General features: G+C 47.6%; 1 protein-coding gene across 1 annotated transcript in view; it reads left to right on the top strand.

Moving 5' to 3' along the window:
* Window positions 1–10,155, top strand: part of DNAH9 (dynein axonemal heavy chain 9) — a 149,601-nt gene extending 139,446 nt beyond the window's left edge. Inside the window, exons 69-70 of the mRNA XM_054278578.1 lie at window positions 3,036–3,425; window positions 8,703–10,155. Coding sequence (XP_054134553.1) covers window positions 3,036–3,425; window positions 8,703–8,930 — 618 coding nt within the window. The 3' untranslated portion in view covers window positions 8,931–10,155. The remainder of the gene's footprint in view (window positions 1–3,035; window positions 3,426–8,702) is intronic.
* The last annotated feature ends 6,590 nt before the right edge of the window (window positions 10,156–16,745 follow it).

Raw genomic sequence — 16,745 nt, forward strand, 5'->3', positions numbered from 1 at the left:
GCAAGCAGATCCTCTTCTTTGCAATTTGGGTGAAGGATGAGCCTCCAAAATGAGGATAATATATATTGTAAAATAACAAAGACCAAATTTTGATAGGCAAGCTGGGTATTAAGTGAAAATAACCTGAACTGAGGAAACAGTTTGTGTCTGTAGAGTGCTCATCTTGAGGGAATGGCTGCAGGCTGATTAGGATTTCCTTCAAGGGTGTCTTTAAATGAAAATTACTCCCAGCGTTTGGGAAAAAAAATTTAAAAAGTAACTTGAATAATTTCTGACGCACTTTAGTATTCAGCATCTGAAATGCAAATTTATGCATAATTGTGTTTGGACAACTCTATGAGATTGCTGCTGTAGATGCTTTGAACCCTCACAGGAGACTCAAAGCATGCTTCAGTGTGCAGACTTTAAAAATTGCTTTTCTCAAGCCTTGCTGAGAATTACATTTGCTAATTCATTTGTTTCCTGAAAGTAAAACTAGACATGATATATGATCGAGGGGGGCTGTCTTTAAATCAATTTGGCTGCTCACGCACATTCTGCCATATTCTTGCCCATGTCACAGCACTTCCAGGAGCACAGAATGATCCTGTTCCAGTGTCCTGCTGTGCCCAGTGCAGCATTCTTGCTCTCCCTGCATGGTCCTGCCATGACTTCAGCCCAGCCCATTGATGGTTCCTCTCTGTGTCCAGTTTCTCCTGAGGATGGAGATTGTGATGGAGATTTCCTCATATTTTAGTGTTAATTGCAAGTGCTGCTTCTTCCAGCTCTTCATTTCACCTTATTTGCTGTTGTAGCTTTGAAACCCATCTTAAACCCTTTGTCCTCAGGATTTTCTCTATCCATCTGCTCCCCAGGGTGTCTCTGAATCCCAGATCAGGGACTGCCTCTGCCCTCTGAGGAGCCTTTTCTGCAGACCCCATCTCCTTCCCTGCCATGATGTGGGCAGGGTTTGGGGAGAGGTTTGCAACCTGTGTTACAGATTCCTGGGGTTAATTTTGTTTGTGGTTTGTTTGCACACTCTGCATCCCCTCATTCCCCTACCAATATTAAACAGCACATTCTTCCCCATATGAAATTTGATGTCACACTTTGTCCAAATCACAATTCTGTGACTAGATTTGGTGATATTAAATGTCTTTCTCAGCTGTCAGTGTGTCCTAAAGGGCATGGCTAGCACGGGAACAAACTGCAGAGATCTTGAACTGCTGGGCTCTGCCAAGCATTGCTAAACAACTGTGGGGGCTGCTTTAAGAAGATTTCAACTTTTTCTAAAGCTTTCTGGATTTTTGTGGCCCCAGCAAAGGGCACCTCTGCTGACCTCACTGCTGGAGGCACTGAAGTCCTGTGTAAGAACAGTTGGAATCTTTTAATGTGAATAGACTGACCCAATTCCCTCCCCCTTGTTCTCAGCAATGGCTCCACTGGTTTCAGTTAATCTTTCCAAAAAACACTTTGCCCGAGGCAAAGAGAAATTGTAAATGAGATAAATTTTGGCCAAACGATAAGGGAACAAAAGGAAGTGTTTACAATGGAGAGCAGTGATGGACATTATCTGTGGGTCTCCAGAGTTCTGGGGGTATTGTACCCCTCCAGCTGAGCACAGAGCTGCAGAGATTGAACTGTGGAGACCATTCCATACCAGGGAAGCTCAGTTGGCATTTGCAGATTTTCTCTTTTTATTCTGCTTGGTTTGAGTGAGCCAGAATCACAGAGTTGGTCAGGACATTGCTCCAACACCATCCTGAGCAGAGACAGGCAGAGCAGCTTGTTTGGACCATGCCCTGGTGGGTTTTGAACATTTCCAAAGATGGAGACTCCACTGCGGACAACCTGTTCCAGTGTTGTCCAACCTCACCTTGTCTTTCAGTGGAATGTCCTGGAATTCAGCTCTTCTGGCAGAACTGATACAGGTTTCTAAAGGCTTTGGAACTAATTAATTGCTGCACAAAGGAAAAGTCAAACCTCTCTCTTTATCTCACTTGGCTGAATCATATCTTACTTTGTTGTGCTCCTTCCCTGCTGTGGAAGGAGCTGTGATTACATTTGCAGACAACATGTGGAGTCAGAAAATCTTGCACTGCAAAGCAGTAAATGAGGGGAGGAGTGAGGGGAAGTGGAGGAGAGGAGGGGGATAGGAGTCAAAATAACAAATATTTGGACAGTTTTAGAGTAGATCATCAGAAACTCCAGTATCCTGCCCTGGCAGTGAGCAAGAACAGCTTTACGCCTTTGAAAATCTATGAGTCCATGAGAGAAAACAGAAATAACACCAGCACAACTGAGGGACACCCCTACTGCTGTCATTATACACAGTTTTCCCTCTCAATAATTTTTTTACAGCAGGATGCAGAAATATGCAATAGAAAGTGTGCAGAAAAAACCCAAACTCATGAAGTCACCCAGAGTATGTGGCCAGCAGTGTCTGTGTGGGATTCTGTGCTCTTCTTCATGCCCTGGCCCAGCTCTGCTTCCAAGCAGGCTCTGCTGGGCAGTGTCAGTGCTGACTGTGCTCTTTGTGGTGCTTGTGAGGGTCCCCAGGATGAGGTGAGAGATGAGAAGCTGACTCCAAGTTCTCAGAAGGCTGATAAATTATTATGTTATATTATGTCATGTCATGTCATGTCATGTCATGTCATGTCATGTCATGTCATGTCATATTATATTATATTATATTATATTATATTATATTATATTATATTATGCTATTCTAAAACTATACTACAGAAAGAAAAAGGATACATCAGAAGGTTTAACAATAAAAAATAATAAAACCCTGTGACTCCTCAGAGCCTTGACACAGCTGGACCACAATTGGTCATTAATTAAATTAAAACAGTTCACATAGAACCAATCAAACATTCACCTGTTGTTGGTGAAAAATGCCCAATCCAAATTCCAAAGCAGCGAACACAGGAGCAGCAATCAGATAATAATTGTTTGCATTCCTCTCTGAGGCTTCTCATCTTCCCAGGAGAAGAAATCCTGGGCAAAGAGGATTTTTCAGATAACATCATGCTGACACCCTTTCTCCTCAGGGGGAACTGACCATGACCAGCGAGATGGAGACCCTGCAGAACTCCCTTTTCTTTGGCACCGTGCCTGAGTCCTGGGTGAGGAGATCCTACCCTTCCACAGCCAGCCTGGGCTCGTGGTTTGCTGACCTGCTGGCCCGCAGCAGCGAGCTGGAAGCCTGGACCAGAGACTTCTCCTTGCCCTCCACGCTGTGGCTGGGAGGGTTCTTCAACCCCCAGGCCCTCCTGACGGCCATCATGCAGAGCACAGCCCACAAGAACAGGTGGCCCCTGGACAGGATGGCGCTGCAGTGTGACGTGACCAAGAAAAGCAGAGAGGATTTTGCCAGTGCTCCTCGTGAAGGGGCCTATGTGCACGGGCTGTTCATGGAGGGAGCACGCTGGGATGCTCAGGTGAGGTCTGCAAGGCTCTGGGGCTGAAGGAGAAGCCACAGGTGTGGCTCTGTGTAGCAGCATCAGGGGTAGGATGGTTGGGATGGACAGAGACCAGAGATCTCTGCAGCCAGGGCTGGAACTTGGGGTTTATAGCAAAGGGTGTGAGTGCAGGGCCCTGCTGGGAGCTGCCAGCCACAGCTCAGAGCAGGCCCTGGAGAAAAGAGGGGGAGAGAGGATGAGAGGGTAAAGGGTAAGAGAGTAAAAGGGCAGGAGCGTAGAAGTGTAAGAGGGTAAAAGGAGTAAGAGAGCAAGGTTCCCGTTACAATATAATAAATCTTCTTCTGCGTTGAATATTCTAATTCTCACTAACCAATCTAGTACAAGATACAAATCCTATAGCATTTACATACAGTCTATAAGAATCATTACATTTTCATTCTGTGTTACATTTTAAACCCTACAAACTCGTCTTTGGGCCCCTTCTGCCAAGCTAGCAGGGTCCACTCTGACCCTTGGACCTGTCTGCAAGCAGAGGGTATTGTTCCATCAAAAGGGGATTACCTTCAGTGGCCACACCATTGTTTTCCAGTTGTTCAGTAACTGAGGTATCTCAAAGTTTGCTTTCATGTCAATCTCACTTATAGTTTCCATATTCTCAAAATCTTTTGCCAGGCAATCATATTTATAAGGCTTTCCTGTTTCATCTTCCCCAACAGCCCTGAAATTCTGATCCAACACTCTCTACTTATTTGTCTCTTCTGATCCAACACTCTCCACTAATTTTTCATAAATCATCTCCCTCTCTGCAATGGTTTTCCATGAAGGAGAGGAAATTAGGGAAAGCTGTGCCCTCCATGATGGATGCCATTTCATCACATCTCCTTGGGCAGTTCAAAGCTCCAGGCTGTTTTTTATTTTGCTCTGGAAATGGCCTGAATTGGATCTGGGAAGCCACAGGCAGCCAGGAACGTTGGCAAGGGCTCTGCTGGGAGATGGCAGTGAGGATCTCAGTGGGTCAGCTCAGATCTCTGCTCTTGGAGTCTGGGCTCTGTTCACACAGACAATCCCAGAGCCCTGTCCAGCTCCCAGCTCTGCTCCCACAGCTCCCTGGCTGTTCCCTTCCTCACACAACCCTTGGGAGATCACAGCCCCTGCCGCAGGGAGAACTGGATTTCTGCTGCCCTAAAAACCTGACAGAAATCAGCTGGACACAGAGAGCTGTTAAAAATTCCCAGTCCTGCATATCAAATACTCCATTTAAGAATCAAATACTCCATTCCAGTGCCTGCTGTTATGTTTTCTTTGCCACTATGACCAGAAAATGAGTTCTGTCTGGGTTTTACCAGCTGGAAATGGAGAGTGAGAGGTTTTGGTGTTGCAAAGCCAGAAATCTTTGGGAAATACTTGGCTTCTCCCCTCTGCCTCCCTCCAATAACTGGTCTGGGTGATTGCATCCAGCAATGGGATTTGTCTTCAGAGACCATCCCAACACCAGGAAATGTGGTTTTCTGATTACATTTTCCTTGTGATTGAAAGATACTGAGCAATTATATTCATGGAGCCATTCATAATCTCTGGGTATCATGCTTCAATTTATTTCAGAAAGGAAAAGGATATTTTTATGGGCTGCTGCTCCCACTGAAATATCATTTCTACCTAGTGGAACTATTCATTTTACCTATAATCCAGCGAGTACCAGCGTGCATTATTGGATGCAGGACTTTTAAAACAGGTGCACAGCTCTTTTGGGTTGTCTACTCCTTCCAAATTAATCCTCTGATAAAAATGGCAGGCCACGTTTAGAAGAATTCCTCTGGGGAGCACCTCCACTTTTAAAAGAATATTTCACATTTAGGTTGTGCCTCCAAAAAAGGAAAGAGTCCTTCTATGTTCTGCTACTCACATTTTTCTATTTATTTAAACATTTATGTTTGCCCTTGGGTGTCTTAAATTTATAAAACATTCATTACAAAACAGCAGGCAGCTATTAGATGAAATGAAACTAAGCAGATTATTTTGGGTGCAAATGATCTCTTGCTGCAGCCCTGTTAAAGTCACTGGGACTCAGTGACAGTCAGAGGGATGCTGTGGCTGGGGACACTTGAAGACCTTTCATCTCAAGCTGCTGGCTGATCCTTGGCTTTCTTGATCTCTGCAAAAGAGAGCTTGATGCCAAGAGTGTGCCCTGCCCTCTCCAAGGGGGTTGGAACGTGGTGGGACAAGGGCAGGAGTGGGTTTCACACCCATTGAGCTTTGGCAGCTGTGCACAGCACATCCCCTGCCATGGAACAACAGGATCCCAGGCTGGCTTGGGCTGGAAGGGACCTTAAAAATCAGCTCATTCCACCCCCCCATGGGCAGGGACACCTTCCTCTAACCCAGGCTGCTCCAAGCCCTGTCCAGCCTGGCCTTGGACACCTCCAAGGGGCAGCCACAAGGCAGGGCCTCACCACCTTCACAGGGAAGAGTTTTTTCATTCCCCTTGTCCAGCTGAAGCCACTGACCTCATGACTCAGGGACCACCTTGGAGTGCTCCTGGCAGGTTTCTTGTCCCCTTCCCTGCTGGCTCCATGTCCCCTTCCCTGCTGGCTCCTCGTTCCTTTCTCTGCTGGCTCTGTGTCCCTTTTCCCTGCTGGCTCCTTGTCCCCTTCCCTGCTGGCTCCTTGTCCTCTTCCCTGCTGGCTCTGTGTCCCTTTTCCCTGCTGGCTCCATGTCCCCTTCCCTGCTGACCCCAAAGGGGCTGTGGTGTGAGGAACCTGTGCTGGGACCCTGTCTTGGTTTGAAAAGACAGGTGTGTGCTAAGGAAGGCAGGAAACTCCCCTAAAATGGAAAAAAACCCTCTCCCTCTGAATTATTATAATTTTGAAATGAAGAGGTTCTCAGGCAAAGGTATGAGAGCAGGAAAAAAAGTTCTTTATTAGGGAAGAAAACAAAATAAACAATGCAGTAAACCAAAATAACACTGATAGAGTCAGAATAGGACCTTATACTTTGTGGATCAGGGTGTTGGCAGCAGTCCCATTGGAGTTGTGGCTGCAGCCCTCCTGCAGTGTCAGGTGTGGTTCTGGTGGAGCAGGGATCCTGTAGAAAGGTAGAGTCTTCCTCTGAAGGTCCAGTGGAAGAGGCAGATGCTGTTCCTCTGGGAATGCAGTGGAAAGGCTGCTCTTGTATCCCAAAAACTCAGATCATATCCAGGTAGGAATGCTTGAAACCTCAGATTATATCCAGGTAGGAATCCTTGGCTCCTCCCCCTGGGCGGAGCATCTCCCCTTGGGATGATGGAATTTCATCAGCCATGCAGGGACACTCAGTGGCCCATGAAGAGAAGATAATTAATAACTAATGGCGCATTAACAGAAGAGATCTCCTGGAGGGAGGATTGCTTGTGGAAGAGATAAAGAAAACTGCGCCATGAACAGAAGATAACTGCCCCACCCCACTCTCAGTTTCCTGCTGGGAATCTGGGACAAGCAGAAGTGAGGGATCCTTTAGGAGCTGAGGCTGAGGGATCCTTTAGCAGCTGAGGCTGAGCTCTCCAGGCACAGAACAGTGGCTCTGCACCACGAGGGCTGTGCTGCTAGTCAGGAAGAACTGCTTTCAGAGCAGAATTAATTTTCTGATGATGAGAGCGATAAAAAATGCAAATGAGAATCAGCCCAGACATAACAAAATGATATCTTACATGGAGGTACCTCGGGAAGATTTCAGCTCTTGTTAACCCAGAAACAGGTAGAATATCTCTTGGAAATTACATTTGAAGTATTCTCAGCAGTAAAAAAAAAAGAGAAAGACTTGATTAAAACCCAGTCTCAGGAATGAAAGGTGTGAATTTAAGAAGAGTGCATAATAATGTTTCATAAATAGCTACTTTGCAAGGTATTATACGAATTATTTAATGTTTGTTCAGCACGTTGGAAATATAAAATCCTAAATGAGAGTTGGATTTTTCATAGCTGAGCATAACAGATGGCATTAGTACAATTAAACCGAGGTGTGTGGCAAGGGGGATGATTTTTCTTTGCTCGTTACAGAACTAAATAAACTGCTGGAGAGGCTGAATCTCACCCCACAGCTCTGATCTGAGAGCATTTGGAATAATGATGATATGTGAAGCTCAGCTGCAGTGAGAGGCAGTTTCTTTAGTGCTGAAAAGTTTCGTTTTCATTTCCCTGTTTATTTTCATTTGGTCTCTCTAGCCTCCATTAGGCAGTTTTCTCTGGAAATGGATTGATGTGCAGGGTATTTTATTGTCATGAAGAGAGAGAGAAAATGTCAGAGAGACCCAAATTAGAGAAACAAACTTGATTTCTTACCCTGGCAGGGTTCTCTCCCTCTCCTGCAGTGGGCAGCCTGCTGGGCAGGGCATTGCTTGGAGGAGAATAATGGGACTTGATATTTATTGGTGATATTCCCTCAGAAAAGTCATTTTGAATTCTCTTGCTTGCATCATGAGAGTGGGAATAAGCCTGTGGTGGCTTTTGGGGCTGTTCTCCATCCCCATGGTTCAGGTGTCCAACCTTTCTCCCACCACAAGCAGCACCTCCCACAAGGTGATTCTGGTCTGAGAGATGATGATCTCTGAGAAAGAGATGCATGAGAATAATCCCAGGATCACTGAGGTTGGAAAAGATCCCCCAGCCCATCCAGGCCAAGCTGTGCCCAATGCCCATCTTGTCCCCAGCCTATCCAGGCCAAGCTGTGCCTGATCCCCACCTTGTCCCCAGCCCCAATCACTGAGTGCTACATCCAGGTGTTCCTGGGACACCTCCAGGGATGGGCGCTCCAAACCTCCCTGGGCAATGTTTAATCACCCTTTCAACTAAGAAATCCCTGCTGATGTCCACCCAGAGCCTGCCCTGGCCCAGCTCGAGGCCTTTTCCTCTTGTCCTGTCCCTGTTCCCTGGCAATAGGACAAGAGGAAATGGCCCCAAGCTGCATCTCAGTAGAAACCAGGAGAAGAGAAGTGAAACTTTGTTGATAATATGGCTGGACAGGGCCAGGGACACTGTCCCCACACAAATTCAGCTTGGATGTGAGGGTTTGGGCACCTGGTGGGAGTGCAGGCAGCTGGAGCTTTGAGATTATCTACTCTGGTGAGTTGAGGAGGGTCATGGTGAGACAGGGAGCTCTTGGATCCAGACCTCCTTCCTCAAAGAGGCTCATCCAGCCCCCTGACCCTGGAGAAGCTGTTTGCACTTCCCCAGCAGGAGCAGCTTGGATAAACATCACATGGGTTCAGGTCCATCAGCTGGTGGACGCCTTGGGGATGTGACCTTTGTCTCCTTCTCTCTGCAGGCCGGGACCATCACAGAGGCCAGGCTCAAGGAGCTGACCCCAGCCATGCCTGTGGTGTTCATCAGGGCCATTCCTGATGACAAGCAGGACACCAGGGGCTTGTACCCGTGTCCTCTGTACAGAACACGACAGAGAGGCCCGACCTACGTGTGGACTTTCAACCTGAAAACCAAGGAGAACCCGTCCAAGTGGGTGCTCGCTGGGGTGGCCCTGCTGCTGCAGGTCTGAGGCACCAGCACAGGCCCTGCTCTGCAAACCCCTCACAATGTCACAGCATTTAAACAGTTCAATGCTGAGATTAACAAATTCCATCTCTCTGATGGATTCCCAGGTTACCTCTGTGTCCTGGGGATGTGACCCAACAGGGCCTGTGAGGAAGGGACAGAGGTGCAGGGGACATGGCCCAGGTTGGTGGCTGCTGTACATCAATATCCTGTAATTCCTGCACTGCTGCACTCTCGGGTTTGGTGTTGCTGAAATGGCTCCCCAGGTATTAAAAAGTCTTTTTTTCCAGCTCTGTGACAGAAGAAGAAGTTGGGATTCCTCAGCTCTGCTTTTCAAGGTTGTTTATTTTCTCTTATCTGTTACATTCTTTCTCTGACCTGCTGAGATCTGTCCTGCAGGTTGGTTTGTGGCACAGTCCCTGTCCTTGGGGTGGTGTTGGCTTTTTATACTGAGAACTACACGTACTTTATTAACAATAATTTCCCAATACTTATCACCTACGTTAGACAGTCTGCCTCTGCTCTAAACCAATCCAGAAGTGTCACCATCACAGCAGAAGATGGAGGACAAGAAGAAGAAGAAGGACGGGACATGCCCAGATTCCTCCATCTTGCCTCTTGAACCCCCATTCTAAAAACCCCAAAATTCTACTTTTTCACCCTGTGACAAATTCACTATCATTCTACTCAAACTCTTGCGGCTTGTAAATCTTCACACATAGTTGCTAATTGTTTCCATGGGCTAAAATCAAAGGCACAGGTGTTTGTGACTCTGTGCCAAGGTCTCTGAACCCCCTGCCAGGGTCTGGAGTCCTCCAGGACAGCCAGAGCAATGTCCTGGGATCTGACACTGCACTGCAAGATCCCAGCCCAGAGCCTGATACACCACACCCAGAGAGTGCTAAACTTAAATCTGGTTTTTATTTCTCTTCATGATCCAAAGCAGTTTTAAAATCATCCATCAGTAAAATCAGCAGCCTTCTCCAAAACACTCAAATAGTCCAGTGGCTTGTGAAATCCTCGAGAATTTATTCCTTTTCCCTCCATGAGTGTTTCTTTGTGGTGTGTGTGATGTTGGAAGCTGGGAGGTGAGCAGATGTTGTGGTTATCAGCTGTGTGTTGCTAACACCCCTGTAAATCTTAGAAACACTGGAAATGCTGTTAATATCCAGTGTGCTCAATGGAATCCATAGTGAAAGCACAGCACAGGGAGGATTTAAGTGAATATGTTGTGATGATAGATACTTACTAATAAAAGTAATTGTTCCTGGAATGGTCTCTGGAAGCTGCAGGTTTACTGAGGTGAGGAGAGCACAGGGGCCAGGTGGGAGGAACACACCTGGCACACACCTGTGTGGGTCACTGGGCTTTAATCCCATCTGGAATGGGAGAGCAGTGAGGACTGGAGTGTCCCTGGTGCAGAGGGCACAGAGAGGTGGCTGGGTGGACACCGTGGCAGTGACAGACAGAGCATCACTGAGCACACAGAGGTGGGAATGGCATCTGGGAAAGGACTGGTTCCTGGGAAAATGGGGTTTTCCTGGGAAAACTGGGCTTTCCTGGGGAAATGGGGCTTTTCCTGTGGAAATAGGCTTTTCCTGGGAAAGCTCTCTGCTTGGAGTCTCACACAGGGTCTGGGTGACATTTGCTGTCCCTTGTCACAATAGAGATGGACAAAACACTTGTTTCTTCATGCAGAATAGCCAAACCTTTATTCACATAACCCATGTGTTTAATATTGTTCATTTTTTTTTGTGCTGGTGAATGCTTTGCCTGTTAAACAAACAGGGTTTTTCCCATAAATTTTCCCCATAGCTGTGTTTATGGGCCATGTCAACTTATGGGGTGCTGACTTGTTTGCCTGTGCTCTCTTTCTGCTTGGTAAAAACATCATCTTGTTTGAGGTGGGTTTATCCTTTGCTCTAAGCCATAAAAACCCCTTCTAACTAACACACCCTTTGCCTCCTTGGTTAGCCAGTAAGACTGGCTCAGCAATTCTTTTCTTCTATATCAAAACTTGTTTCCATCTCTATTCCTTCTTCAGGCTTGTCGTGGTTTGACCGGAAATGGGACATCTGGGATATTTTGTTTTGCTGTGATTACCAATGGGTAATTGGAATTTAAGATGGGCACTTAGTTTGACCAGTGGGACATTTGGATCCGCCTCTTGAGACTACGAACTCAAGGGGTTAAAAGCAGGGCTCTTGGCCTTCGGAGCCCTCTTGGGATTTCCGGCGTGAAGAAGTCTCTCCCCCGGCCCAGTTTCTGGCTGGGCTGGGGGAGGGGAGAGCCACGTGGGCCATCTACGGTAGGCCCGGGTTCGGAGGAAGGGTGGCAGACCCTTGAGCGACCTGTTTATTCCCCCCCCCAGAGAATGCAGCCCGTGCTCGAACTGTATATCTTGAAACTTGATATCATGTGCCGGCAGGCAGCACGGCTGGGAGGAGAAAGGGGGGGGCAGCGGGCAGTCCGGCCGCCTGGGAGACCTTTTAACCCTTTGGGGAATGAAGGCTTCGCAGAACATTGCCTTTCCTGGGAAAGGGACAGGAGTGGAAGATGAAGGAAGAAAATTAGGCCAGTAAGGAGGGTCTGGCAAAGGGAGAAGAGAGATGTTGAAGGAATGGAGGAAGATGGAGTGGCAGTTTTTGCTGGACTCTTTTTTGTTGTATTTCCATGGACTGTTTCCTGGTGAGGCAGAGGCTGTATTGCAGGGGGAAGCGGAGGCTCGGCGTCAAGAGAGTTTGGTTTTGAGACCCCTCGGCCCCAGGGGGTATAGAAGACATGGGGGGGACAGAGGTCCCAGGATTGTGACTGTACTCTGCTTGGAACGAGACGAGGCATTCTTAAAAGGCCCTGAAGGCAGGCCCCTGCCCCATCCCATGCCAGGTGGTGAGAGCACCTCGGCATGGAAAGGAGATGTCACGAGGTAGCAAGATACCGGGCGGATTGCTGATTGTGACAAGAAGTCCGTGGCACAAGGAAGGACTCCGTCTATCCCTTATGAGCTGAAGATTTGATTTTTTTTTTTTCCAAAGGGTGGTGCCAGACCGAGTGTGGATAATTTTTTGGGAAATGTAAATGTGTTTGGGAATTTGGTGGGAGGAGGATAAGGAAGTGTTTCTGTGTAGTTTTCATTCTCCTTGTTTTTTTCCCTGTGTGTGTGTAGGTTAGTAATTGTGTGTGTAGTTTAGTAATTGTGTGTGTAGTTTAGTTAATAAACTTCTCTTTATGTTTAAGTTGGAGCCTGCTTTGCTTATTTCCTGGCCACATCTCACAGCAGATATCAGGTAAAAGGTATATTTATGGGGGCCTTGGCTTTGCCAGGCCTAAACCATAACAAGGCTCTACATTTAAAAATCTTTCTGCTAAGCATCCATATCTGTGAGACTTTTTTGTCAAACTTTCATCCTTCCCAACAACCCCCAAAGTCAAGGAGCACCTCAACAAACACCACTCATCTGGAGAGGTCCCCACTTGGCAGCTCTGGCCCTGATTGGGTTCAGGAGCTGGGGAAGGGGGACAATCACCAGCCAGTGCTGCTCCAGTGTTCACAGGGTGGCACTGAAACTGAAATCTGACAGAAATCCAGGAAGCTGCAGTGCTGATCTCCCTCCCCAAGCTCTGTCCTGCTCCTTCCTTGCAGCACCTGGAGGCACCATTCCCTCATGGCTTTGCCTCTCAAAGTGCCTTTACCCCAGCCTGGCAGGTTTCACACTTTTACCCCATGGAAGGGAAGAAGCTGGGGGCATGGAGGACTTGGCTGCTGCTGGGGTTACACCAGGACAGCATTTCTGTGGGCACAGTTTTGTTTCTCAGAGCCCCATTTCAGACTGAGGGATTTTAGGAGTGGCTTTGGCATGGGGCAGAAGTTGTGCCCAACTCTCTGCCAGTCCAGGGGATCAGCTTTGCTCCCTCTGAGTCATCCAGGAGGGTGAAGTCCTCAGGCTTGGCAGGAGATCCAGAGGAACTCTCCTGTCCTGAGCAGCACAGCAGGAATAAGAACATCCAAAATCCTCGTCCTTGCAGTCCTGTGTCGCAGACATCTTTTCATATAAATTCATTCCCTTAGGATTTTTCCTTCCTGAGAAGCTGAGAGGCCTCAGGGACAAAATGTAAACGATGATTATCTGCTGCTGTGGAATGCATCAGGTGGATTTTTGATTGGCCCATCTTGGATGTTTATAATTAATGGCCAATCAAGGCCCAGCTATCTCAGACAGAGTCCAAGACAGAGCCTTTTGTTATCATTCTTTCCTTTCTATTCTTAGCTAGCCTTCTGATGAAAACTTTTTTTCTATTCTTTTAGTGTAGTTTTAATGTAATATATATCTTAAAATAATAAATCAGCCTTCTGAAACATGGAGTCAGATCCTCGTCTCTTCCCTCATCTGAAAACCCCTGTGAACACCATCACAGTCCTGGAGAATGACAAACTTCTGGATGAAGGGAAGGAGGGAAAATTCTCTGGTAAGAACTTTGTTTAATTGCTAGGCACTGTCCCCAAGGCACAGCCCCAAAACATTAATGATGAAGGAGCTGGTTATGGCTTAGCAAAAGCCATTTGCAAATATCTAATGGAAGGGGGAGAGCTGTCTTAAGCTGGGTTCTTGAAATTGCCTCTAACCCATAAATGAGGCACCAGGGTCTGTAGAGTATCCCCTATAATGAGTGCCTGCTAGAAGAGGTCTGTTAGCTGGGGAAAGCTTTGCTATTAAATTAAATCCCTCCCAATTTAAATTAAAACCTGCCAATTAGATATGAAATCCAAACTGGTCACTTCCCACAGCTCTGCAAAGTTGGGCACATTAAATTCTCTGTGTATTTCACCATGCAGGAGGTTGAGATGCATAAACAGAGCACTGCTGAATTAAACACAAAAGAGAAGGACTGGAAGGAAGTTCATTGTGCTCCAGATAATCCATCATGCTGAGTTAGTCCTTCACTGGGACATCTTCAAGGCTGCTTTTACCAGAGGGGACCCTGTGGCTCTGCACAGCTCCTGACAGGAGGGGACAGCCCCAGGTTGGGCTCTGCTCCAGGGAACAGGGACAGGAGCAGAGGGAACGGCCTCAGGCTGGGCCAGGGCAGGTCAGGGTGGGCACAGCAGGAATTTCCCCATGGAAAGAGGGCTCAGGGATTGGAAATGCCCAGGGAGGGTTGGAGTGCCCATCCCTGGAGGTGGCACTGAGTGCTCTGGGCTGGGGACAAGCTGGGGATCAGGCACAGCCTGGCCTGGGTGGTCTTTGAGATCTTTTCCAACCTCAGTGATGCTGTTTGTGACTCCATGTGATTCTCAGTGCTCTGGATGTGGGATTTCCTGCCATTCTGGAGACTTTTACTGTCCTAAATGTTGCAGAAAACTTTTATGAAAAATCCTTTCCTTAGGAGTTTTTCCTCCTGAGAAGCTGGGAGGCCTCAGGAACAAAATGTAAACAATGATTATCTGCTGCTGTGGAATGCAACAGGTGCATCTGTGATTGGCCCATCGTGGATGTTTCTAATTAATGGCCAATCACAGTCAGCTGGCTCAGCTCTCTGTCTGAGCCACAAATCTTATTCATTCCTTTCTATTCTTAGCTTAGCTAGCCTTCTGCTGAAACCTTTTCTTCTATTCTTTTAGTATAGTTTTAATGTAATATATATAATAAAATAATAAATCAAGCCTTCTGTAACCTGGAGTCAAATCCTCATCTCTTCCCTCAACATAAGACCCCTGTGAACATGGTCACACCTAAACTTCATTCTTCTTCTCTTTTAAAACCTTTCCTCCTTTTCCCAGCACAGCAGGGCCTCTCTCTGCTCAGTGTTGCCCGCCAAGATGCCCCTGGACATCCAGGAAAGGAGAAGCTCAGTGACTCCCCAGGCACTGCCTGCTCTTTCCAGAGCCACAGCCTGAGCTATTCCCTTGTCAGCTGAAGAAGAATGGTCTGTTGACAACAAAATGGATCCGATTGTTTTATTATATATATCTCCCTGCATAATTCACCAGTTGGGCAGGCAGGGTAGTGGGGAGATATTTATAGATACTAGAAATGTCACCAGGGTGCTCATTCTTCATCCTTTGAAAATCATCACAGGAAAGAGTTGGCTGCAAAATGCTACAAGAGGACGGTGAATAATTTGATGCTTTAGGGGGTGGAAAAAAAATCTTGACAGGCATGAGATTTTTCCAGCCATATCTGCCCAAACCAGGCAATTAAATCCAGCTGGACAGGCTCTTTATTAGGAGTGATTCATTAGTCAAAGGTCAAGGTTTTCTATCCATGAGCTCTTGGAGACAGCTGCCCACTTGGCAGTGCCATGTGCACCTTCCTCTGCTCTCCTGGGCTGGGCTGGAGGATCCCAGCACGGGCAGGAGCAGGAGCTGCTGCAGAGCCCAGGGACGCTCCAGGATGATGCCAGGGATGGAGCAGCTCTGCTGGGAGGAGAGGCTGGCACAGCTGGCATTGCTCACCCGGGCAGGAGGAGCTTTGGGGTGAGCTCAGTGTGGCCTTACAGGGCCTGAAGGAGCTGCAGGAAAGATGGAGAGAGAGAATTGACAGGGGCTGGGGACAGGACCCAGGGAATGGCCTCAGACTGACCCAGGACAGGGCTGGATGGGATATTGGGAATTGTTCCCTGGCAGGGTGGGCAGGCCCTGGCACAGGGTGGCTGCCCCTGGATCCCTGGCAGTGCCCAAGGCCAGGATGGGCAGGGCTGGGAGCACCTGGGACAGTGGGAGGTGTCCCTGGAACAGTGGGAGGTGTCCCTGACATGGCAGGGGTAGCACTGGGTGGGCTTTGATCCCTTCCAACCCAATCCATTCTGGGATTCTGTCATTTTCAGGCTGTTTAATAACAGGGAGCACATGGCTGCTCATGTTTACATAAAGCAGGGGGCCCTGGGGAGTGACTTTGCCATCACTGGAACAAGTCCCACCAGGTATTGTCCAGGCCAATCCCTGAGGGTTCTCTCTGCCCTACAGCCCCTCCATCCTGGCCCCACTCCTTCACCACTGAGCTCCCCACACCTGCTTTACCCCTGCCCTCCCTCCAGCATCCCAGCACAGCCCAGCTGGGCAAACAAGGCTTTAAACAGCCAGATTGGTGTTTGGGGGTGCCCAGGGGGCCCCAGCCTGGCTCTCAGCCTTTCCCTGCATCCGTGAGGCTGCTTTGGGCCTGACTCCTCCAAAGGTCTGTGGTCAATTGGATAACTCCAGTTTGGTGACATTTTGCAAAGAGATGAAAGCCAGAGAAGGAAAATTGTGCTATTGAACACTGAATGTCAGGTAAAATTGACTGAACTCTCCCAGGACAGAGAAATGGCTTTTCCACAGCCTGGTAATGTTGTACCTGCTGCAAATTATAATTGGCAGAGGAGCACAGTTCAAAGTGGAGTCTTCACAAATGCTTTGTAGTGGTGTCCCATTCTCTGGGGTTAACCAGCTCCATTTTACTGCCACTGTTGCTCACAGAGCAGAGGAAAATGAGGAGCAGACACACAAAGGAGAGCCTGGTGGCTGGGCAGGAGATTGGCTCTACTGGGGCAAATTATTGCAGCTATTCCTGGGCACAGGCAATGCCCAGGGATGCAAATCCTGCCCATGTCACTGCTGCAGTGTTTACAGCACAGGAGTAGCTGTAACATATCAGCAAGATGCATTCGTTTTATAACGTGGCATTAATACATTTAATTAGCAAAGGCTTATTAGATTCATGTCTGTTATTATGCATTGTTTTTTAAATGACTGTAATTGCCCAAACAAATCTACAAATGTATTTACCTTGTTCATGGCTGTGAGCCTCATTTAAAAAGCTTTTAGGCTGTACAAGACGTTCAT

The sequence above is a fragment of the Melozone crissalis genome, unplaced genomic scaffold, assembly GCF_028551555.1.
Source record: "Melozone crissalis strain CALT ecotype California unplaced genomic scaffold, PUWL_Pcris_2 ptg000026l_1, whole genome shotgun sequence".
Classification (NCBI taxonomy): Eukaryota; Metazoa; Chordata; class Aves; order Passeriformes; family Passerellidae; genus Melozone; species Melozone crissalis.